Source organism: Pezoporus flaviventris, unplaced genomic scaffold (assembly GCF_033815535.1).
Source record: "Pezoporus flaviventris isolate CSIRO_AGI_PZ_B2104156 unplaced genomic scaffold, CSIRO_AGI_Pfla_v1 ptg000129l, whole genome shotgun sequence".
NCBI lineage: Eukaryota > Metazoa > Chordata > Aves > Psittaciformes > Psittacidae > Pezoporus > Pezoporus flaviventris.
The window spans coordinates 4064317-4087592 of NW_026892677.1; the positions used below are offsets into that span (position 1 = coordinate 4064317).

The 23276-nt window shown below is 43.2% G+C and overlaps 1 protein-coding gene across 1 annotated transcript in view; it reads right to left on the reverse strand.

Annotated features, from left to right (window-relative positions):
• Window positions 1-23276, reverse strand: part of ZRANB1 (zinc finger RANBP2-type containing 1) — a 48052-nt gene that overhangs the window by 12861 nt on the left and 11915 nt on the right. Inside the window, exons 2-7 of the mRNA XM_061478578.1 lie at window positions 22251-22348; window positions 20663-21513; window positions 7992-8179; window positions 6126-6279; window positions 3719-3790; window positions 2982-3180 (exon numbers count right to left, since the gene is read on the reverse strand). Of these exons, the coding sequence (XP_061334562.1) occupies window positions 2982-3180; window positions 3719-3790; window positions 6126-6279; window positions 7992-8179; window positions 20663-21476 (1427 nt within the window). The 5' untranslated portion in view covers window positions 21477-21513; window positions 22251-22348. The remainder of the gene's footprint in view (window positions 1-2981; window positions 3181-3718; window positions 3791-6125; window positions 6280-7991; window positions 8180-20662; window positions 21514-22250; window positions 22349-23276) is intronic.

Below are 23276 nucleotides of genomic sequence, written 5' to 3' on the forward strand. Positions count from 1 at the left end.
CCTATCTGCTACATGTCCAAGCCCACAAAATTAGAAGTAAATGGATCATCCCATATGGAATCTATACAGCAAGTACAGGATGCACAGGATGATCAGTGCCCCATCCCTGGCAGTGCTAAAGGCCAGGCTGGACACAGGGGCTTCAAGCAACCCACTCTAGTGGAAGGTGTCCCTGCCTGCGGCAGGGGGCTGGAACTGGATGAGCTTTAAGGTCCTTTCCAAGACCAACCATTCTAGGATTCTGTGAGTCCATGAACTCACAACAGAACTTAAAGACTTCTCACACCTTCAATCCAGACTTTTTGAAAGGAACTGACGAGACTGTTCCTGGTATCAACACCAACATGTCAGCTGATTCTTCAACAATTCCCATCACTAACAGCCTCTGCAGACAGAGCAGATGTTATAAAGGATGTAGCTCTATAGACATCTGTATTAAAACCTGCACTAATACTTCCAATGGCAAGCCAGCAAACAAGCTTATCCAGACAGGAGGTAGGCAACTGTATTCAAACAACTATACAGGAAAAAATAAATCTGTTTAAAAAAGGCCTGTGCTACCAACAAAGATAAAGTAAATTCAGAGTAAAATGCAAATTCTGTCTAGACCATGAACTAAAAAGCTTACCTAGATTTAACACACGCTAAATAATGAGGATTATGTTAGATACAGCAGTAAGCCAACAACAGTTAACACTAACAATTTGAAAGATTGGTTTAAATCTCCATAGTTTGCAGCATGTTTTTAGATACCACACTTGGTTCTGTTACCATAAAGAACAAAACCTGATCTATCATAAATTTCTGTTCTGTCTGCAGAGGAATTGCTTGTGATGCCAGGGACATTCCTGCCTGGTTGAGATGTGTGCTCCACTCTGAACAGCTTTGAAATAGTGACAGATTCATTTAGATTCTCAGGAGAATTGTTACTAAAGCACCACTTCTTTGAATCCAGCTCTGGGTGCTAATCTGGGGAGTTTTCTCCAAACAGCAGGTAGCTGGGAACAGCAATCACAAAAGCTACTCCTGCACTGCACATAGAGCCAGTCCTCTTGCTCTTTCTCTAGTATATCTGCTGATAGTGTTTCTCTTGTCTTCAACTATAACCACAGAGTATTCTGGGTTGGAAGGGACCTTAAAGCTCATCCAGTTCCAACCTCCTGCTACAGGCAGGGGCACCTTCCACTAGAGCAGCTTGCTCCAAGGCCTGTCCTACCTTGCCTTGAACACTGCCAGGGATGGGGCAGCCACAGCTTCTCTGGGCACCCTGTGCCAGCACCTCAGCACCCTCACAGGGAAGAGCTTCTGCCTAAGAGCTCATCTCAGTCTCCCCTCTGGCAGGTTAAAGCCACTCCCCTTGGCCTGTCCCTACAGGCCCTTGTCCAAAGCTCCTCTCTGGGTTTCATCGAGCCCCTTTAGGCACTGGAGCTGCTCTCAGGTCTCCCCTTCAGGAGTCTTCTCTTCTCCAGGCTGACCCAGCCCAGCTCTCTCAGCCTGGCTCCAGAGCAGAGCTGCTCCAGCCCTCACAGCATCTCCAAGGCCTCCTCTGGACTCACTTGGCATAAGAACATAAGAAAACCAAACCACCTGTCTCTCACATTATTACAGAATCACAGAATCCTAAGGGTTGGAAGGGACCTCAAAAGATCATCTAGTCCAACCCTCCTGCAAGAGCAGGGTAACCTAGAGTACATCACACAGGAACTTGTCCAAGTGGGCTTTAAATATCTCCAACGTAGGAGACTCCACAACCCCCCTGGGCAACCTGTTCCAGTGCTCTGTCACTCTCACAGTAAAGAAATTTTTCCTGATGTTCCCATGGAAACTCCTATGCTCCAGTTTACACCCATTGCCCCTTGTCCTATCACTGGACATCACTGAAAAAAAAAAACAGCTCCATCATCCTGACACTCACCCTTTACATATTTGTAAACATTGATGAGGTCACCCCTCAGTCTCCTCTTCTCCAAGCTGAAGAGTCCTAGCTCCCTCAGCCTCTCCTCATAAGAGAGATGTTCCATTCCCTTAATCACCTTTGTAGCTCTGCGCTGGACTCTTTCAAGCAATTCCCTGTCCTTCTTGAACTGTGGGGCCCAGAACTGGACACAATATTCCAGATGCGGCCTCACCAAGGCGGAGTAGAGGGGGAGGAGAACCTCTCTCTATTAGTCCTTATCGAACTCTTCCCTTAGTCCCATTACACACTTGAGAGCTGCTGGATACCTCTGGGGGTCCAACGGCAGGAATTTTTCCTCCAGCAGAGGCAAATCACAGCACTGGACTAAAGAAGGTCACCAACAAAGTTGTTTTACAGAACAATAATTTAATTCCATGGCCACGTGACAGCAGCAGTTAAATGTCAATGCTCTGTGCTTTTCTGCCATTATTACAGCAGACAGAAGAACAACAAAAAGAGCAACACCAAATAAAGCTGTAACTAAGCAGATGGAATGAAAATACTGGAAAAGTTTAGGCAGGAATAAAAGGCTATCTACTATTAACAATCTTCTGCAAAGCTTCCCCCAGGGCATGACACGTGCATGATTTACATTGCGAGTATAAGGAAATTCCAGTCTTAATAATTGTGATTAGTGCACTCTTGACAAGTACAAAATGTTTTACTCTGGTTTAAATTCTATTTGCTGAATCATAGAATGGTTTGGGTTGGGAAGGACCTTAAGATCATCCAGTTCCGGCCCCCTACCATGGGCAGGGATGCCTTCCACTAGACCCGGTTGCTCCAAGCCCCATCCAACTTCTTCCTTATATCACACACTGCTGTCACCAAGTTCAGAACATCCAAGTTTCCAGTGCTCTCATTTAGAAACAAGCTACATCTACATTACTACATGAATCACACTGTGACTCAATGTCTGAGGTAAACTGGGCAGTGGTGGTGGTGTTCCTTTGTAATATTGTACTGCTACCAATTCCTGTGCTACGCAGGAAGCTGCCTTTAAAGCTGACACATCACCACTCACCAATGTGAACAGTCGTGTAAACTGTCGTGAAGAGCCTTCCGCAGCACTGAGTCCTTGTCGTAGATGCCCCACGTGGCCTGCAGCACTGAATCAAGCAGGCAGTCCCCTGCAGTGCGGTTCCAAAGTGCGTATAACCGGCTGTCCAAGCGCGTACCCAGCTCCAGCGACCAGTTAATAATGGGAGATTCCTCTTCTAGCTCTGCAACGTGACAAGACCCTCTCTTAAAACCTATATGCATTTGAACTCTCAGTGAATATAAGCACTCAACAAATTACCCATTTACAGTCATTAAACTTAAATTTTCCTTCCTACTACAAAAATACTACAATGGTTAAAGGCATTCCTTGGGCTAAATACTGTTTAGAAAAGAAGGCAAAAGCCCCAAAACCAAACCGCAGCCTTAAGCAAAGCATCATGTCATTTGTTTGAGGGCTGTTATTGAACTGGAAAGATTTGTTAGCATCTTCAAAATGTAAAAGCTTAAAACTAAAGCTTTAAAGATCTTTCCAATTCAAAGATATACTACAAACATGATTTACACAGGCTCCATTCTCTCTCTGCCTCATAAATAGCCCATAAGTATTAAATAAGTCCAGAGTGAAGACAAAATTGAAAGCATCAAATCTACATTTAAAGCAAATTGAGGCAACAAAGTCACACACACTGAGGTTTTTTTAGTAACAGAGATCTCTATTGCAAAGCAAGGAGGGCTTCGAGCTGTTCTCAGAGCACTTACCTTTCTGAACGTCTCTATCAAGTACTTCGTCAAATAGCTTTTCTTGGACTGTGGGTGGCAAGTCTTCAATGTCTGGAAAATAGAAAGCAAATACAAAAGTCACTTCATGTTACTATAAAAGAGGCACATTACCAGCTGATGCTCAGGGGAACTTATGCAACAGCTTGCACCCTATCATCCCTAATGCCTCCTCTGAAAAGCTGCTATTATTTCAGACCTGTCACTTGTGAACACAGGCTTCAGAGAGCACACTGAAGTAGAACTGTACCTCAGACTGACTGTCGTACCTTTTATGCAGAAAGGATGGGCACAGCACACATAGGACAAGAATGGAGTTCTCTGAAGGAGGAAGCAGAGAACCACTTGGAGGTGGAAAAAGAAGTATTTTCAACCCTACTATATTTAGGACAGCTTCAATCCTAAACACTAGTTTTCCACCCATCTGAATGGCTTCCCCTCCCTGGGAAGAGGGGGACAGGCAGAGCTTGCCAAGAGCCTTGTTCTTGGACAGAACATACACTTCCTGAGGCACTTCACACAGACTTCAATAGAACACCAATGGTTTACAGGCCACAGCTTGCAGGTTAGAAAACAAGGAAAGGGGAAACTCTTGAGGTATAACATGGAAAATGCCACTTCTGACAACTGTTGCAAGATGTCTTCAGGGAGAAACTGCAACTATGGATCTACCTCTGAAAACTCTGTAACAGGCAAAACTCCTTTGTGATTCTTGTATCATGTAACACACCACACAGTCACACATTCTAAAATACAAACACCTGAAGGTTTGCTCATGGCCTGCATTTCAATGCAGGTTAAGTAGTAAAAGCTTGGTAGGATCAGCACCTACAGAAACTTTGCCAGCTTCAGCATGATTATGAAACTTAAATACGTGGATGTTAAGGTATTAAATCAAATAGTTAAACAGGGACATCTAGTATCCCTTTGGGCAGTCTAGGGGATAATACCTGGGCTCTAAGTGGTATTTCAAGGGCACACAGAGCTCTCGATTCCAGTGTCCTACCTGCCAGTCCTGCTCAGATGTCCAATCCCCATGCGCTTGTAGAAGCAAAGCCCACATTTAGGCACACGAGTTGCTACTAACACACACTATTTGGTGCAGGCAGGGTGTTCATGGGGTGGGTTTCTTTAGAAGACTGATTTGAGGGTTTTAAACTAAAACAGCTTACAGTGGCCAGCAATGAACTTAGAAGTTTTGCACTCTAACACCCGTGCATTGGCTCTTTGGGAGGATCCAATCCATTTATTTGAAAGATCAAGTGGAAACTGGTTCTTAACTACATCATATACGTAGTATATGAACAGGATTGTGGGATTTATACTCCCATCCATGGAAATGCTGTCTTAAGACCAACTAACTGCTGACTACAAAAGATGTTCAGGTGATTAAGTGTGATGGAAGTGAAAACACATTGAGTGTCTTGATGCACAGAAGCCATTGAGCATTCTTATTCCTGTTATTTAAATGCTATTACACGCATTGAAAGGCTGCACAGTGGTTTAAGATGTGTCTCTTAAACACTAAAATCCCTCTGTTGTGGTGAAAGCAACATTTCTCCTGAGTGCTATGAAATAATGCTTCTGCCCCTTTCCCTTCTCTCCCCCGAACAGCAATGAAGTGTTAAGTCTCTAAACACTTTGTACACCCACACTGTCTGCCTCTCATACATGACCCACAGAATAAGACTGAATAGAGCACCACAGTCAGAGAGTTGGTAGACAAGTGGTAAATATTATCCAGACTTTTTGAGGAGGAGGAGATAAGGCAACACTCAACCAAAAAGGTTCCAAACACAATTCTTACAATGCTACTGCTTTATAAAGAACACTAATGTTCTGATTAGTACAGATTGCATTTACACATTTTCTTATCGCTGGTAGCATTTGTATTAAAAGAAATGGCTATTGAAGATGAAAAGCCTTCTAATAGCTCTTTGTTTAACAGACAGACTCTTGATTGTAGAGTACTTAAAAAGTATTCAAATAGTGCTACTGCTATAGCCTGGTACAAATGCAAAAGGATGAAAGCTGACACAGAAGTGTCAGTGACTACATGAGACATCACATTAGAGTCCAGAAAGGTTTGGGCTCAGGTCTAAACTTTAAACACAGCCTGCCCATAAAATACACTAATTTTCTTCAAGTTCTTTGTGTCTAAAGAGAACAACATATATTCACAGTAATAAGATATAGGCTGAAGTGTACATATACTGTACATTAACAAGCAAATTCAACTACTAGATCTGACCTACACTGTTAAAACTTAATAAATAAAAGCTATACACACAAAATACCATCAGACAGTCGAAGAATACATCTAAACCAAGCAATTCCCAACTAGGTGATGAGAAGTAGCTTCCATTAGTAGTAAGACTTTAGTAAGTACCTGCAGGTAATGTAAATGTTACAAGGTCAGTCAGAAAATAGCAAGCAAAGTCTCCCTTTCGCTGATGAAGAGATGCAGCAATTTCACGACGAATTTGTTCTGTTACCTCTGGACACACCATGGCAGGAATGCACTTGGCTGCATGTTGGGATACCTGTAACACAACACAGTTATTGCACTCAGTATTATTTCTAGTTAAATGCAAAGATTTAGGGGTCTTCACCACCAGCAGCAGACAGGATTTTGTTAGTAATGCAACAGAGGGATAAACATTGCTACCCTGAAAGAGTAAATATTTAGTGACTGTCAGTGAATCAATGTCTCATTCATCATGTAGCTGATGTTTCTCCAGCTTCTAATCATAGAATGGTTTCAGTTTGAAAGGACCATTCAGTTCCAACCCCCTGCCATGGGCAGGGACACCTTCCACTAGAGCAGCTTGCTCCAAGCCCCTGTGTCCAACCTCACCCTGAACACTGCCAGGGATGGAGCAGCCAAAGCCTCTCTGGGCACCCTGTGCCAGCACCCTCACGGGGAAGAACTTCTTCCTTACATCTAAACTGATCTTCCCCTGTTTCAGTTTAAACCCACCACCCCTTGTCCTGTCACTGCAGTCCCTAATGAAGAGTCCCTCTTCAGCACCCCTGTAGGCTCCTTTCAGATACTGGAAGCTGCCCCGAGGTCTCCACTCAGCCTTCTCATTACTGGCAGCAGGAATTCATTCAGTGACACAGTGAAGTGACACAGGATGACACTAGATGTATTAGAACACCCTTTAATATACTTATTTTCACTAATAAATATCCTAGCAAAGCAAAGCATCACGTGGCTCAAACACTGCTAAGCTGCTACAAAATACATACTAAATAAATGGTATGTATTATGGATGTAATATATGGGATATATTCCTAGAAACTGAGACAAAAACCAGACAGAAACCTCTGTAAGATGCTATTTCAGCAAATCAAGCTGTTCCTAAATGTAGAACTCCATCCATCCATCCAGAGAGCTATGTAAACAGCACAAAATTACTGATATTAGCCATATATAAATATATACACTCTTCTCAAAGATTTAGTTACATTTGTCTTGCTTCATTTACCCTTTTTAATTAGTTAACCCCTTGCATTCCATCATCCTTATGCACTTCTTGGGCATGTTACATTTTTTAATGCTTTCAGAACTGCATTAAGCATCAAAAAAGGAAAGGAGGCAGAATAAAAACCTGGCTCCAATGAGCAGAGGAACCAGAGTGCAAGATGAAGAAAACAGACAAAAAGAAGGTAACAGAATTACTTATGGGCCCAGTAAGAGGGCACAGACCACCAGAAGCGAGGTGGACCATCCCAAAATATACAAGGAAATGGAATGTGCAAGAACCAAGAGACCACAGAAAGGAACCATAAAATCGCAGAGTGGGGAAAATCAGCAATTTCACAAAGCCTTTCTCTGGAAGAGAAGCTCCCAAGAAATCCAGGGAAGACAGATCAGGTAGACTTATTCGTTAACGAAACTCAGAAAGCCCCATGCTGCCATTGATGTCAGTGTTTTGCTCTCAGAGCATTTCCTCTCCCCCACCCAAAGCACAGGAAGCCTCACAATAGCTCACTTCCACCACCAGCGAGGTCAAAACGTGTGCCAAGAGTGCTCATTGATGAGAAAACTGAACAGCCTCAAGACCACCACATACCTCCAGTCCTAAACTCGCTTCTTAAGGAGAAGCATCAAAGGCACAAAGCAGCAGCTCATGTATTCTAACAGTATTAGGCTCTATCCTCTAACAGAGAGTTACATGTCACTGGCTGCAAAAAACAGTGCCGTTACATGAGGCTCTTACTAAAGATGTGCAAGGACAGAGTAACTCACCTCTGTCAGCAGAATTGCCAGCATGTCTTGCCTCTGGAAGCGTATGGCCAGATGCACCAGCGTGTAGCCCACATCGAAAGCAGAGGGGCGATTGAGGAGGCGCACTTCATCTGCGGTCAGCTGCCGGGCAATGTCTCCTCCTGATGACTTGTAAGCTTCAACAGCAGCTAAATCCCCTTCTACAACTCCTGAAGAGGAAACATAACACAATGCAATTAATTTTAGCTGATGAATGAGCTATTCTGGACCGAGCTACCTTATTTAACAGTTTATCTAATCTGATACAGACCTAACATAACTGCAGACCATAACTGCACACCAACAAACTTAGATTTCTTTATTTAAACATAATACTATGAACATACTTACACTTACCTCACCTCCTAGACCCTTTCCACCATCCAAACTAGTTGGAAGATACAGCATACCAAAAGGCAGCTCTGAAGTGGTGCTGAGGACCCTTGATGAAATACCAGGCATAACATGCTCACTGGAGTTTCATTTGATCAGCAGTACTGAGGGAAAGTCAGTCATTCCCAGTTTGACTTTTGTATCTCCCTTTTTACCTTACCTTAAAAACAAACTACTGGACCCAAGAAACAGATCTATTAAAAGGTTTTTTTTTAATAAATACTGAGTTTGGGATTTGTTTTTTTACTCAAAATATGGTTTAAAACAGTGTTGGAAGAGGTACAGAACACAAAGTTTCTCTTCAGTTCACCACCACTGCTACTAACTGAACTTTGCCGTTAACATTCAGGGTACTCAATTCAAACTGAATTAAAGAGAAATTACACACACACTATGTGTGCTTTGTAAATCACTGGGTAGGGGGCACAACACCCTAATGTCTTCTAGAGTCCCTGGAAATCTCCGATTTCTGTACCATGCTTCATATCAAGACCATTCATGCTGAATGCATTCCTCAGCTGGGTAGGTTGTGAGGGTGGATTTAAATAAGACATTAGGCAGAAGCTCTTCCCTGTGAGGGTGCTGAGGCGCTGGCACAGGGTGCCCAGAGAAGCTGTGGCTGCCCCATCCCTGGCAGTGTTCAAGGCCAGGTTGGACACAGGGGCTTGGAGCAAGCTGCTCTAGTGGAAGGTGTCCCTGCCCGTGGCAGGGGTTGGAGCTGGATGAGCTTTAAGGTCCTTTCCAACACAAACCACTCTACAAATTACCAGAATACACCATCAACAAGACGTGGTGTTAACAAAATCAGTTCTAATATAAGACTTCCTAAATTCAGAAATTCCTTCAAACATAAAGACTATTTCAGATACTTGCTTCATAAGAGAGCAATGTAATGCTGAACCGAGGAAAGAGAAAAGTGATCTTAAAGCCATCTTTAAGTAAATGGACTACTTCTAATTCTCTATTGAGAAGCAGCCCTATTTGCAGCAGCTCAACAAAGTAAGAGTAAGGGTTTTCTCATGTCTGTCACCTGTGCCATCCCCACTATTTTCTGTAGCCAAACCTCTTTCTAACTCCCAAGAGTCAGCAGTTGCACAGGGGCCATGAGGCTGGAAACTGAGACTCCAGTTCACCCTTCACTCAATTTGCTTGCCAAGACCCAAAAACGGATCAGAAGGGAGAGAGCCAACTATCAATCCAGGCTCTCACTCCCGTTCAGGTTTAAAGACCAAGATTCAAACAACAGACTCCCCCAAAATAAGCCCAAACCACCAAGGAACCCCCCCCCCAACAACCTGAGCTGCCAGAGAAGCACACTAACCTCTAGACTGCTGGTTAATCCAGGATTTAGGAAAGCATTCTTAGCTCAGCCAGAGTCCATCACTTTCAATACTGAGATTAGAAGGCTTGCAGAAGAAACGCGGGGGGGAAATGGATTATCAGTGCAAGACATTTCTCTGCAAAGTTATCAGCTCTACTTAGCAAGTCTGTATGGATAAAAGTTACATTATTCCAGTAGTGCTCTAAAGCAGAGAAATTCCACAATACCAACTCAACTGCAAATATCAGTCATACAACACCTACCTCAAGGGGTACCTGAGGTAGACCTGATACAACATCTACCTCATTTACATCAGGGACTCTCAAGCTCTAACAGGTCAGGCCAGAATGAAAACAAGGACAGCAACTTTAGTTTCCCGATACATGCTTCTGGTCTGCCCAGACAGGAAGACATTCCCATTCCACTCCGGCATTAATGCCTCATTCAGCTCAAGTGCCTGCCTGTGTATTCACTCCAGATGAGTTAAAGAACCTGTCAGACTAAGAGTTCTGGCTGTCCAGTTTTAGTTCTTGTTCTGTAAGATTTAGAACTTTGCTGATGAAAACACATTTTATTTGAAAGAAAGGAGCTGCTAATGCTGAAAAGCTACTCAGTGAAGGGAACTGAACACTGAAAATCCCATCTGTTTCCAAAATGCTCTCCAAAACATGCCTCAAAGGACGGTAATATGGGATGTGATCAACAAAGCTATGCTCCTGCAGCAACACTCCCACTTCTGCATGAAACTAAAACATACCAAAGCGAAAGGTACAGTTCTGTTAATATGCCCTGTATCTGTAACAAAAATGCCAAGTGTAGCATTTTATTTCCCTAAAATCACATTTATGACACCAACAGGACAACACTGAGGCTGCTCATGATATATCCAACCAAATGCAGCAAACTGACTTGCTGGGCTTGGCCCATTATTTGGGCAGGTATGTATGTATACATAGATACCAAAGTCAGACAATTTCTCATGGCCTAACCTCTTAAAACAAGTTATTCTACAGCTTTGGCACAGATCACCTATTAGTAAACCTAAGAATTCACAGGGAAAGAAGAAAGAAGAACAGATTCCCCTCTATCTTCTGACAACCTTAATGACAAACACACCAAAGCCAGGCTGGACAGAGCCTTGGGCAATCTGGTCCAGCATGAGGTGTCCCTGTCTGTGGCAGGGGGCTGGAACTGGATGATCTTAAGGTCTATTCCAATCCTAACTATCCTATGACTGGACCCAAATCACTGTGACAAGTTCAAGTCAGCCAGCCTGTTAAATACACACTACACAGTGCTACCTCCTACTACAGCCTTAAGTCAGTGCCTGGTCAAATCCTATTTGCAATTATGTTTTTAGTGCTCAGGCAACTTATTATCATCCCTCTCTTAGGCAAACCTCAGCAACAACTGTGGTCTAAGAGTGATGCTGAGAGGCGGCCATGTGAAGTTTGGCAATACCTTCAAGCACGAGCTACTACAAGCTACAATAAGGATCCAAATGAGAGACATGTGCCTCACGCAGCACTGCCAGTTCCTGCAGCGTATTCCCACGTCTTGCAATACTTGACATTCCTAAAAGCCCCATGTCCTAGAATTAATTACTAAAAAGTGTTACATAAGCTGTAATTTTAAAAGTACATTTGCAACTTTGCCGATGAAGTTCAAGCTAAAGATCAATGCCCACAACCAGGCAAACACAGGATGCTTCCTAGGTATACTTAAGAAATAGAGATTCTAAATGGATGGGGCTTGGAGCAACCTGCTCTAGGGGAAGGGGTCCCTTCCCAAGGCAGGGGGTTGGAAGTGGATGAGCTTTAAGGTTCCTTCCAACACAAACCATTCCAGGATTCTATTTTAGGCACAGAGTTGGCAATACTTTATCTAGAAGTGAAGAGCACTGATGGTGTGCTAAATGACACATCAAACTTGGACAGTTACAGCTCATGGAAGGGTGAGGATGTGACTGTTGTGCACACCACATCATCCCCTGTACCTTAATCCAAACAGCTAAGTGAGTACTAGAAGGGGAAAGATCAGGAAACTTTTAGATCAAGTCCAGACAACCTCACTTCTGGACGCACTAACCACTTTGGAACAGAGTCTCAATAACATGATGCACAAAATCAAGCCATACAGAGCTCATCCTGCATGACTTTTTGCACAGAGCCCATGACAAGTCTATTTCCTTCTAAGAAACTTCCTCTTGCAAACCTGCTGCATGCTCCTGCAACTGGTACTAACCTGCACTGAAATACGCTGACCTCAGTATCCAGCACATGACTTCTATGCTCATTACAAACCTCTCAGCCACAGTGAGGAAAGGCCAAGTTTCTTTTTATCCATTCTACCCAGTACCTGCTCCATTTTAGCTGGTTCAAAAGGACAGGGAAAATTCCTGACAGCTCCTAAGTGCCAGTCAGTGAACACTGAGCAAAACCATAACAGGAACAGGCAGACTGCCAGAAATATGAAACAGGAAGCACAAATCTTGCCCCAGAAGTGTGGGGGAAACTTGCCTGCATACAACATCCATAGGAACTGCCTGCAATTCCTAAATCCAGGATCACCGCTTCACAATGAGGTGTTGATATGCTTCTATTGACAATACGAGGCACATTCCTACAATGGCTTTGATTTCCATCAGATGAATGAGAGCCTCCAATTCATTAAGCCCATTTAAATAAAGCTTAACAAAACACTATTTACAAGAAATATTACAGAAATATTTACTGCTGTTAAAATTCACTACATTTCCTAACACTCAAGAGCCTGATTACTGCCACGAGCAGCCTCTGAATCGTGTTCTTGATGCAGTGCTGTGCCAGTTGGATCATTCCCACTGACTCCCACTGCATTCCGCAGACAGTTAAAATGTCAAAAGGAAGAGTGGCATTTGCCTTATGATTGTTCACAGAGCAGCCGTGAGGGCTCCAGCAGCTAAACCTCCTGTGAGAGCACAGCTCTGAGCAACTACAACAGCTACGCAAATGCAGACAGATCTTGTAGGGACAGGCCAAGGGGAACGGCTTTAACCTGCAAGCGAGGAGACTGAGATGAGCTCTTAGGCAGAAGCTCTTCCGTGGGAGGGTGCTGAGGCACTGGCACAGGGTGCCCAGAGAAGCTGTGGCTGCCCCATCCCTGGCAGTGTTCAAGGCCAGGTTGGACACAGGGGCTTGGAGCAAGCTGCTCTAGTGGAAGGTGTCCCTGCCCGTGGCAGGGGTTGGAACCGGATGAGCTTTAAGGCCCCTTCCAACCCAAACCAGTGTCTGATTTCTATGTCTACTTCTGATCCACAGCAAGAACAGCTTTTCTTTAAAGCTGACTCCAGAAATGTCAGCTCGGTGCTGCAACTGGAGACCAGTCTGTGTGTCCCCACCAAGCTGTGCTTTGCTTAATGCACAACTGTGTGACTTTAACCTGACACCTTAAGTGACAGAATGCCAAGTGCTGCACCCAAGTCATGAGATGACGTGAATGTCATTATTCACGATGCAAGAACAAATGCAAGTTCACATTCTGTGTTTACAGGCTCAGCTCTGCTCCCATCTGGAATTAAGGCACTTCCTCTTAGTGGAATACTCTTTCACAGCACCAGGACCCAAGGTTTCTTTTTCTACTAAAGCCCAACTCTTGGAGATCAGGAATGTGCAATCTCAGGGTACATGAGAAGATACATGCTAGAGGTTAAGAAGGCTATTTAAAAAGACTAAATTTAACCAATATTAACCCCCAGTGATAGTTATTTGTATCATCTTGATCCTGGATTCTTCCTGCTACAACTGTTACACCTATCATCTCTCTTACATTGTGTTCAGCGCTCAAGGACAGGCTGGAGAGAGCCTTGGGTGACAGCATCCAGGGTGAGGCATCCCTGCCCATGGCAGGGGAGTTAGAATTCAATGATCTTAAGGTCCTTTCCAACCCAAACCATTCTATGATTCTATTTACAACTGTTGCCTTTGCTCATATTAAAAAAGCCCACAATTAGCATAGCTGCTAAAACCAAACCACTTCAGCTAAGGTGCTATGAAGTTTATACTTTAGAACATGTAAATGTGCATAGGACTTAGCACCGTTAACTCAACTTGGAAAACATGCAAAAGCCTCTGGGCTATCTAGAAAACTAAATCCTGTTTGCCTGTTTTGCACAGTCTTAGTGACTTCAGAGCAGCCAGATATAAAAGCTTCCAGGGAAAACACTCCAGCAACTGCCTTTATTTACGTCTCTCTTTGCAACAGCCCTGGAGTGTTCTGGTTGGCACAAACTGTAAATGGAATAAGCTAATTCTTCTAAATGAAAGGCAGAACTGCATCAGTGTGTCTGTGTCACGCAAAACTAAAGAGGATTCATTTCAATACACCTGCTGAAAGAAATACAACATTTTCTTTGCTAGATTAATGGAAGGGTGTGAAGATGCCTCTGTTTAGGTAAAACATCTAAAGAACAACCCACAGATTTGTGATTTCTTTGATTCAAGGAGCTAGCAATGCTTCCACAAACAACCTGCTCTCACACTTGAATGGAGTACAAAAGGAAACACTTCATCTAAAGGAGGTCATTGAGCTTCCTATGTCGGACAACTGTAATCAACATCACCGTTCCTTGAACGGCGTGGTAGGAGAAGGTGAGTTTCTTCAATCATTATATCTTTTGCAAGTCAGAAGTAAAGACTGATCATACACCTCTAACATACACCAGATCAGAAACACAGAGCCCTGCACTGCTTCTCTCCTGCTGCAGATGCAGTTACACGTGGTCTACATCTTAGATATGCTCTCATTTACTCCTCTACAGATCGAACCTAACACTGGTTTACGTGCTCAAGTGTCCACACAGCAAGTGAAGGGCTGATCAACTGACCCATCAAAACCCAATTCTGACACCTGTTACAAATCTTACTGCTCCTCCAGCACTGAGTGCTGGAGACCTGTGGATTGACCTCACAAGCTCCAGCCTTCTCTTGAGCTCTGCCTTCACCCTCCTGCAACTCCTCACCAGGGCCACATCAGGTGGCTATAAGGAAAGTTTTATTATCAATAACTACTCTACCTTTTCAGCATTTTGAGCACCAAAAACATTCAGTCTGGGCAGAAGCTCTCCTCTCAGAGGAAGAACTCCTTTGCAAGCAAATAGGACATATCAATACAGACAAAAGAGGGGTTGTCTCAATAATCTTTATGGGCCTCTAACCACACCGTTCTGTTCATTCTCCTTTCTCCATGTGTTAGTATTAGCACACAGTCAACAGCAGATCACTCTCTACATAATGACAGCTTGAAACAGAACCTGAAGTTCAGCAACTTGGAAATCATTTACTTACTTTTAAGCTGATGCAAGGCTACATGTACCTTAAGCCTGAAGCCATCCAATGCATGCGAGCATGGCTATTGCCTGTTCTTTTCTCCATGCAAACAGCTCTCAACCCTATATACAGTATGTTTCTAACACATCATTACAAGTCAAAGCAGCAAACATGTAACAAGGACTGTTGGAAGATGTCCTAATCCCCTCTCCTAGCTGTCAGGGGTATCCATGGCCCTTGCTGCTTTAACAGCCCATCAGTTACGTGCAGGTCTGTACCCTAAAGGAAGTCTGGACAATGGAAAAGCATAGATGATAGTGAACTAGCAGTGCTTCCAAGGCAAATTTAAGTAACTGGTTTTAACCTCATCATTTATTTTCAGCATTAAGTATCACATTTTAGCAATAAGTATATAATGCTTCTAAACAAAATAGTCAAGAGACCAAAGTGTGTTTCAGGAGTTAAGGTTTCCTACCAAGAAGTAAGGCATACAGAGTTTTACCTACTCTGAAAGATAAACATGCACAGATGTAATCTATTTATGACAGAATATATGTACAAGGCACAGCTGACAATACAACACAATTCCTTCTCCATGTGAAAGCTGTAAGCTGACATCACTGCACCTGGCACAGCAAACAAGTATGCCCAGTCATGCTTCCCAGTACCACCAAGGAACAGGGGAAGGAGGGCAGGCTGTACAGCTCACACCAGGGACTCTTCTGTCCCAGCCAGCCCAACAGACACTGTGTGTCACCTCCACCCAAGGCCAGTGAGACAGATAGGTCACTTATGCATGCTATACCTCCCCAAACAGCTCAAGCAAGGATCAGTGCATGACCCTTCCCTACCAGCATACTTCCCACTCCCTTACTACAGCATGAACAGCCCCACCAAGGTTTAGTTCTACCATGGATGGGATGAGTAAACCAGTCAGTGTTTACTGAAACAGCAAAACCAGGAAACAAAACACCACCCCCCAAAAGTATCGCCTAATCAAGCTTATTAAGTTCCATTTATATCAAGGTTAGTTTCCAGATGCACTTCACTGTATGATGAAAGGCAAACACACCAGGAGGGCTACTCTGGGTGGCAATGCCAGCTGAAAGCACCTTGGTACATCAGTCCCTTCAGTCAGTGAAGAGCCACAGGCTCTGCAAGACACAGAGCAGGAGATGGGCTCCATCTCTACTGTAGCTATGGAGCAGTTTGGGACATTGCCCAGTGAACTCCATACCAAAAGCTGGACACAACAACCCTCCTACAGGGTTTCTGAGTGCTTGGGTAACACATCTGGCACTAATTCAGCAAAGTGAAGGGAGAAAAGGACAAAGGAGAAACAGAAAACCTGGAAGAGAGATAATGCAGCTGACAAAGGAAAAACTAAGCAGACACATATGTAGGAATACTAGGAATGAACTAACAATCCTTTTAAGGATGCACTGCAAAACAAGTCATTACAGACTGCTCTAAATATTTTGGATTTGTTTAAGAAACAGTCTCCTAGTTGTTTCCTTCACACAGTAAGAGGAATGCATGTCTACATGGGCTTGAAGCCACCATCCATAGCAGGAAAGTCTGTCCCGTGATGGCAGCAGCTACCTCACTGACCTGAACCAGGAGCAAAGAGTATACCCTCCTGCAGCAGTTCATAAGCAAGGCTGGAAGAGGAGAAGAAAAGCAGTTTACTTTTCATCTGTGGGCTACAGGAGTTTAACACACAACCCAAGGGTGGCCAGCAGCAAGACCTTGCTGGCAGCAGTGTAAAACCCAGCCCTGAAATGCCAGGAGAGGGAAAGCTTCAGCAAGTACTGATGCGTAAGCCCCAAGCAAACTGAATGCTAGAGAGGTTTTCAAGTCATAGACTCATAAAACAGTTTGTGTTGGAAGGGACCTTAAAGCTCATCCAGTTCCAACCCCTGCCACGGGCAGAGAAACCTTCCACTAGAGCTCCAAGCCCCTTTGTCCAACCTGGCTTTGAACACTGCCAGGGATGGGGCAGCCACAACACACCCCTGGAAGTGCTGACCATCTCCATCCAGTTGTACTACTTCAATCCATAGCCACCTGTAAGCATCTCCACAAGGCCCCACAGCAGCACTCGCACATCAGATTCCCTAGGGCCCACATGCCACCAAACCTCTCTCTTACAGTCCCTTTGGCATAGATAGCATGAGGTACACATAAGACAAGGAGCTTACATACACATTAGCTTCTCCCCACCCCACACAGAATAAGTAACCTTGGGCTTCACATTAACCTTGTACCAGGCCAGTACAGCAGAAAGCACCGGTGTCCTTGCAGAAGGGTTTGTGATATCTCACTGTAATTCAAGCTGGCATTTGCAGCAAGTCACGTTCTTAACAGCCACGCTTTGAGATGTTCTGCTTTGATTTCAGTACATTTTAACCTAATGAATCAGTTCTCACCCTTTTGAGGAAGCATCATTTGATGGATACATCCACTGCTGCAAAAGAGACCGGAACAAAAATAACATTCAAGTACATTTACTTGCAGAGTTTGAAAGGGGGAATACCGCTAATCCTGCTCATTCAGAAAGAATACCCTCCATCAAGGAGAACTACTCATGCTGAAATGCAAGAGCTGCACTCATCACATTGTGTGCAGCCCAGATTTGCAAGGGATAGAAGCCTCCATGGCATGTTTATTTACTGAGGTGGGGAGAGCATTAATGGATGTCTCTGACAGAACAAATGAAACAAAAAGCCAACCACAAACATGCACACAGAGGTACTTTTCTAAATCCACACAAGATATACATCAGTCTTGTTTCAGCCAAAAAAAAAACAACACATGGGGGGGGGGAATAGTCTGATACATGTTTTTAATGACCCTTATCATTAAAATCCAGTGAAATTTAGAAATGTGAAGAGAAGGTTCTACTAAACAACTGTCAAAGTATCAAATGCTTTCCTTTGTATCTGATGGTCTTTTCAAGAGTATCTAATGACAGGCCAAGGGGAATGGCTTTAACCTGCCAGAAGGGAGATTGAGATGAGCTCTTAGGCAGAAGCTCTTCCCTGGGAGGGTGCTGAGGCGCTGGCACAGGGTGCCCAGAGAAGCTGTGGCTGCCCCATCCCTGGCAGTGTTCAAGGCCACGTTGGACACAGGGGCTTGGAGCAAGCTGCTCTAGTGGAAGGTGTCCCTGCCTGTGGCAGGGGTTGGAGCTGGATGAGCTTTAAGGTCCCTTCCAACACAAAACCATTCTATTGTATATAGAACTATAAATGTATAGGATTCTATGAAAGTTACCATCTATGAGAAAAGAAGGTAACCTGTCTGCCAAGAATTGCTCTAATCTTTACTTTTAACTTCAGAATTACCTTTAAAAGTTAACTAAGTTTTTAACATCTCTCCCACATAAGATAAACTCAAAGCAAATGGAACCTCCACAACTGATCAAGCTAAAACTTGGAGGCAACCAGTCTGCCATGACCAAATCCTAACAAGCACCACTTGTCAGCTGGGCTACAGGAACACACCACATACCAGCCCTGACCCCATTCATTTGCCTAAGCTTATTTGACATTTAACATGAACTTGTCCTACTTCATAGCTGTGTTTAGCTGAGGATTGACAAGCATTCAGCTCAGCTCCAAGTTCACAAGAGCTCCAGCTGAGTTACAAACACCAGCTCACTGTGGTACAATAGCTCACTTGATTTCGATGCTAAGAACATGTGCTTCAGGCAAAATTGTTCAACTGACAGTTCAATTGCTTTAAGTATGTCACACTAAGACAACAAAACAACCAGCACAAGCGTGGCTTGTTGCTTTTAAAATCACTGGGTAAACTGGTACCCTTCCGATACAGATACACTCTGCAAAATGTTCAGAGACAGCCACAAACAAATCTAGGGAGTTTTAATCAATCTTCCTGGATATTCATGACACTTGGAATATCACAACATGTGTGAGAATGGAAATGAAACCCTGAAATGAAGGACTGATAATGAACAGCTTTGGTTGCTGGGTTTTCAGTCAAAACCTGAAGTATATAGTAACTGTTGAAGTCACAGAAAGGAATCCATGAAGTCTCCCAGCAGAACAGTAGTAAAAATGAGCTCACAGATCCATCTGCACTCTGGCTTTCTCATCAAGATCCCTTCAAGCTATTTCCATTTTAAAAGACCCAAGTCAAACAAACCTTCTATGAACAGAGTTTGGAGTTTCACATACACCTGGTAGAGTCACAGGCAACATGAAATACCTGCAAAACTCAAAGCCTTAGATATAAACACAACCATTCCCACACAGATCACATCTGAAAGTGTGAAATATCTTAAGTAACAATGGAACAGTCCAAAAAACAGCTCACTTTTCAAAAAGCAGAGTGAAAAAGCCCTAACATTTAATACAATTGCCTCCAGAATGCAAAAGAGACTCTTGTAATGTGCAGAAACATCCTCCCATAATTCATCTTTGGTATTTGATGACATTTAATACCACATAGAACTGCAATTGCTTCGTTTCAGAAGGGAAAAGCACTGCATGCAAGGAGCTGAATGTATGAGGAAACGCCGAGGCATCTATCTGGGCTTCAAAAGGAAATGTGCTTTCCAACTACTCCCGCACCACAAAAATAAACTGGAATACTTATTAGTTCAAAGAAACCAAACATATGATACCCAGAAAACATTTAACCCTGACCAAATATATTAAATTATGCAGCTCCGTAAGTTAGTTTTGGGATTGTAACAACCATGGAGTGACTTCATGAAACATTAAGGAATAGTTTGAGACACAGGAGTAGCACCAGAGTTTCAAATGAAGTGTTTTACTCTAAATATAGTTGTGCATTTCAAGTGTTTAACCTGCTTCTATGCTCGGGTGCAAGAGAGCTGCTTCTGGGAAGCTATAGCACAAAAGTTGACTCACAAGGTCAGTAACTGAGGAAAACCCTGCTCTCACACGTCTGCTCTTTAACAGCATTGGGAAAACTCTCCAGAATTCCCTTAGGAAAACACAAACCCAAACTGGGATTGGCATTTTTTGAAGCAGTTGACTACAAAACTACTTTCAGAAAAGCTGTAAACATTTACAAGCCAGGCTCTGTATTAACACAACAATATTACTTTCAAGGTCAGTATTACACATGCAGTTTCTTGGAGCTACATATTTTGGTGTTATTTTTAACATCTGACAGAGCATCTTGTACTGTTGCAAGCTCCACACTGTTTACAAATACTCCCAAGCTGCAGCTGCTGATTCTACTTGGATATCTTGCCATAGCTAAAAGGAAGAGTCATTTTAGTTAGCCCGCCCTGGCATTCTGTACAGTGCTATGTGCATTACATTGTTCTGTAGGCTGGGTTTGTAGTTTTTACCACCTTTCAACAGCTACACAACAAGAGGATTTGGTTACAAAGGGATCCATTTCTATACAAGGTCAAAGAAGTCCAGGGAAACAGGTCCAACCCTGTTCAGATTATGCACTCCGTCTTAGCAAATACTATTTCAGGAACTTCTACATTTGGTTTCTTTTTAAAACTAAAAATGGATTAAAGAAAAGCTGTTTCAAACTAAAAATGTCACATTGATGTTTTAATTCTTCACTTTCCCCAAATACACAAGCACAGGTATAACAGTTTAAGGGAGCAGCAAACAACTTACCGACACAAGCATTTAGAAAGAGCCAGTCAGTCTTTTTCATTCTATTTTTTATTTGCTTTAGCTTTTTGAAGTCAACTTCAAGTTCTTCCTTGCTGCCAACAGCTCCGGCCAATTCAATTCTTTGGAAGTCCATTTTCACCTCAGATTCCCGTTTGGTTGTAGGTGGAGATCTTCTTTGGCTATTCCCACTACTACAGCTTCCTCTCCACCGAGCTCTGTCTTGCTCGTTTATGATTGAAGAAGCCTCCTCTGTGTCTGCCAGTTCTATTGCTTCTATGTTGTTAGGTCTGGGGTGATCACACACAACACATTTCCTGGCCTTTGCCCAGTTTTCATATGTACAAACAGAACAAGTCCAGTGCTGAGCCCTTGTGTTTAGTTTATTTCTGTCGTTATATTCCTCACATGGATCAACAGATAAAGGGACTGGTCTTGAACCAGAACCTGATGACTGAGGAGACTCTGTGGGACTCCTGGTCCTGCGTTGAGACAAGCACTGAGTACATCTTATAGCTCTCGGCCAGTTCAAGTACGTGCACATGTGGCACGACCATTTATTTGCACTTTCCATAGTGTAAGATGATTTAACCCTTGGTCTTGCACTAGAATCTGGACATATCAAAGGACTACTCCCTCCTTCAGTGCTTGTAGGACCCCAGTCTCTCCCAATATCACTCGAACCACTTTTAAATGGGTCTTCTGTGATAATTGTTCCACTAGGTCTCTGAGCACGACACATGGTGCATTTGATTGCAGATGGCCAGTTTTCATACGTGCAATACTCACAAGCCCATTTAATGCCACGCTCTGTCATCGTGCACTGCTTGAAGTGAACTGCGGCAGGCGGAAAGCTGAGAACAGAATATATCATCAGTACAACACTTGCACAGGAGCTCTGCTTAGAAGTAAATGATCTAATTGATCTAGTTGATCTAATACAAACATCAGGCTGGAAAAAGGGCAATCTTCTATTCTTGATTCTAATAGAACATTTAAGGGGACAAAAATCACTATGAGAAGGACAAGACTTGAGCTGACAGCATTTAGAATGCAGAATTCAGGATTTCCTAATGCAGAAATGAAAACTCAGTTCTTCATTACTGGAATTCCTTAGATTGGCACAGAGGCTTCAGAATAAGAAGAAATAGAAAGAGATACACATTAAGCACTGCGAATACTGGAGAAGAGACCGGCACAGCTACGGAAACAAGTCACAAATATCAAATAATTCAAATAAAATCCAATATGAATACAGCAGTACAAGAAAAGCAACACAAAGCCTAGAGCCTGTGAGGTCTATTGCAAGACCTCACAGGATTTGGAAGGCAGGAGTATAGCAGGTGGGCAGTCACACAATGAGTAAGCAGTTCTTTTGGAAAAGTAGGGTGTAGGAGTTTCCATAAATGCATAGATTTGAACATCTCATACATGTGCTTAAGCATGACTAGGCCTTGGTTGGCCTCACTCACAACAGCAGTGTTACAAAGCTAAAATACCACTTGCAAGCAATGCACAAGCTGTGTGCACTGGCAACCTGACAGAGTCTTTTCATTCTACACATCCAGATTTCAATGCAATTCCAACTCACTTTTTCTCTAATGAAGAGGGGATTCTGTCTTCATGCTGGCTCAGGCCTTCTCCTCAGATTGCCAAATGCGAAGGATGAGACTAAGCAGAGAACTATCCCTGTAAACAGAATGGAAAGAGGCTCATTATGGGTTTCCTACTGGACCTGAGGAACCAGAAAGTTAATTATTAAATGGCACACCTCTTGTGACCCTAATTTACGTGTTTGACCTCAGTCATGACCTGCTGACACTAACATAGATGGCTGAAAAGAAACCAACTGTCACAAAGAACCAGTGGCCACACAAGTGATCAGTCCGTGGAATTAAAACAACCAGATCCCTGAAATTCCCACTAAAACATCTAGAAACATTCTTATTACAACGTGAAACATAGGATGGGGAAGGGAAATAAAGCTCTGTGTAAAGAGCATAATAGAGGGAAAGGGTGAGGCCAGTAAAGGATAAATAGACAAGCGTATGTAGTCCATTTCCTCCTTGCCACAAAATAGTTACCCAGTATCTAAGACACAATGAGGTCTTATTTTTAAGCATGCAAAACTGTTTAGAACCCAAATCTGCCATCCCAAGTTGACTGACAATTCTTATTCACCTTATTGCAACTCTCATCAGCTAACAAAACCACCTGGAATCTACTAAACAGAAACTCAAAGAATCTACTAAAGAGAAACACAACAGTATTCAACCAGTAACTAGACATATTAAACTAAAGTTAGCTTATACCTGTTCTCCAAATAGTAAGTGGTTTATGAGTTAGCACATTCTTCACTGAAATACCTTCACACACACCTCGCTCTACCAACGCACAGCTAAAGGTCCACTTAAATTTATCACCCTTAAACCTATCACCTCCCTTCTGTGGGCTCCAGCACACAGCATGGGGCTTTTTCCAGCAGCTCAACTCTGCTCTAGTCCCCAGATCAGGTGGCTGCATGAATGAGGGGCTATCACATGGCGAGGACAGAGGAGAGGGCAGGACTATCCTTTTCAGCAGCGATCCATATTTATGCTGCATGAAAGCAGAGGAG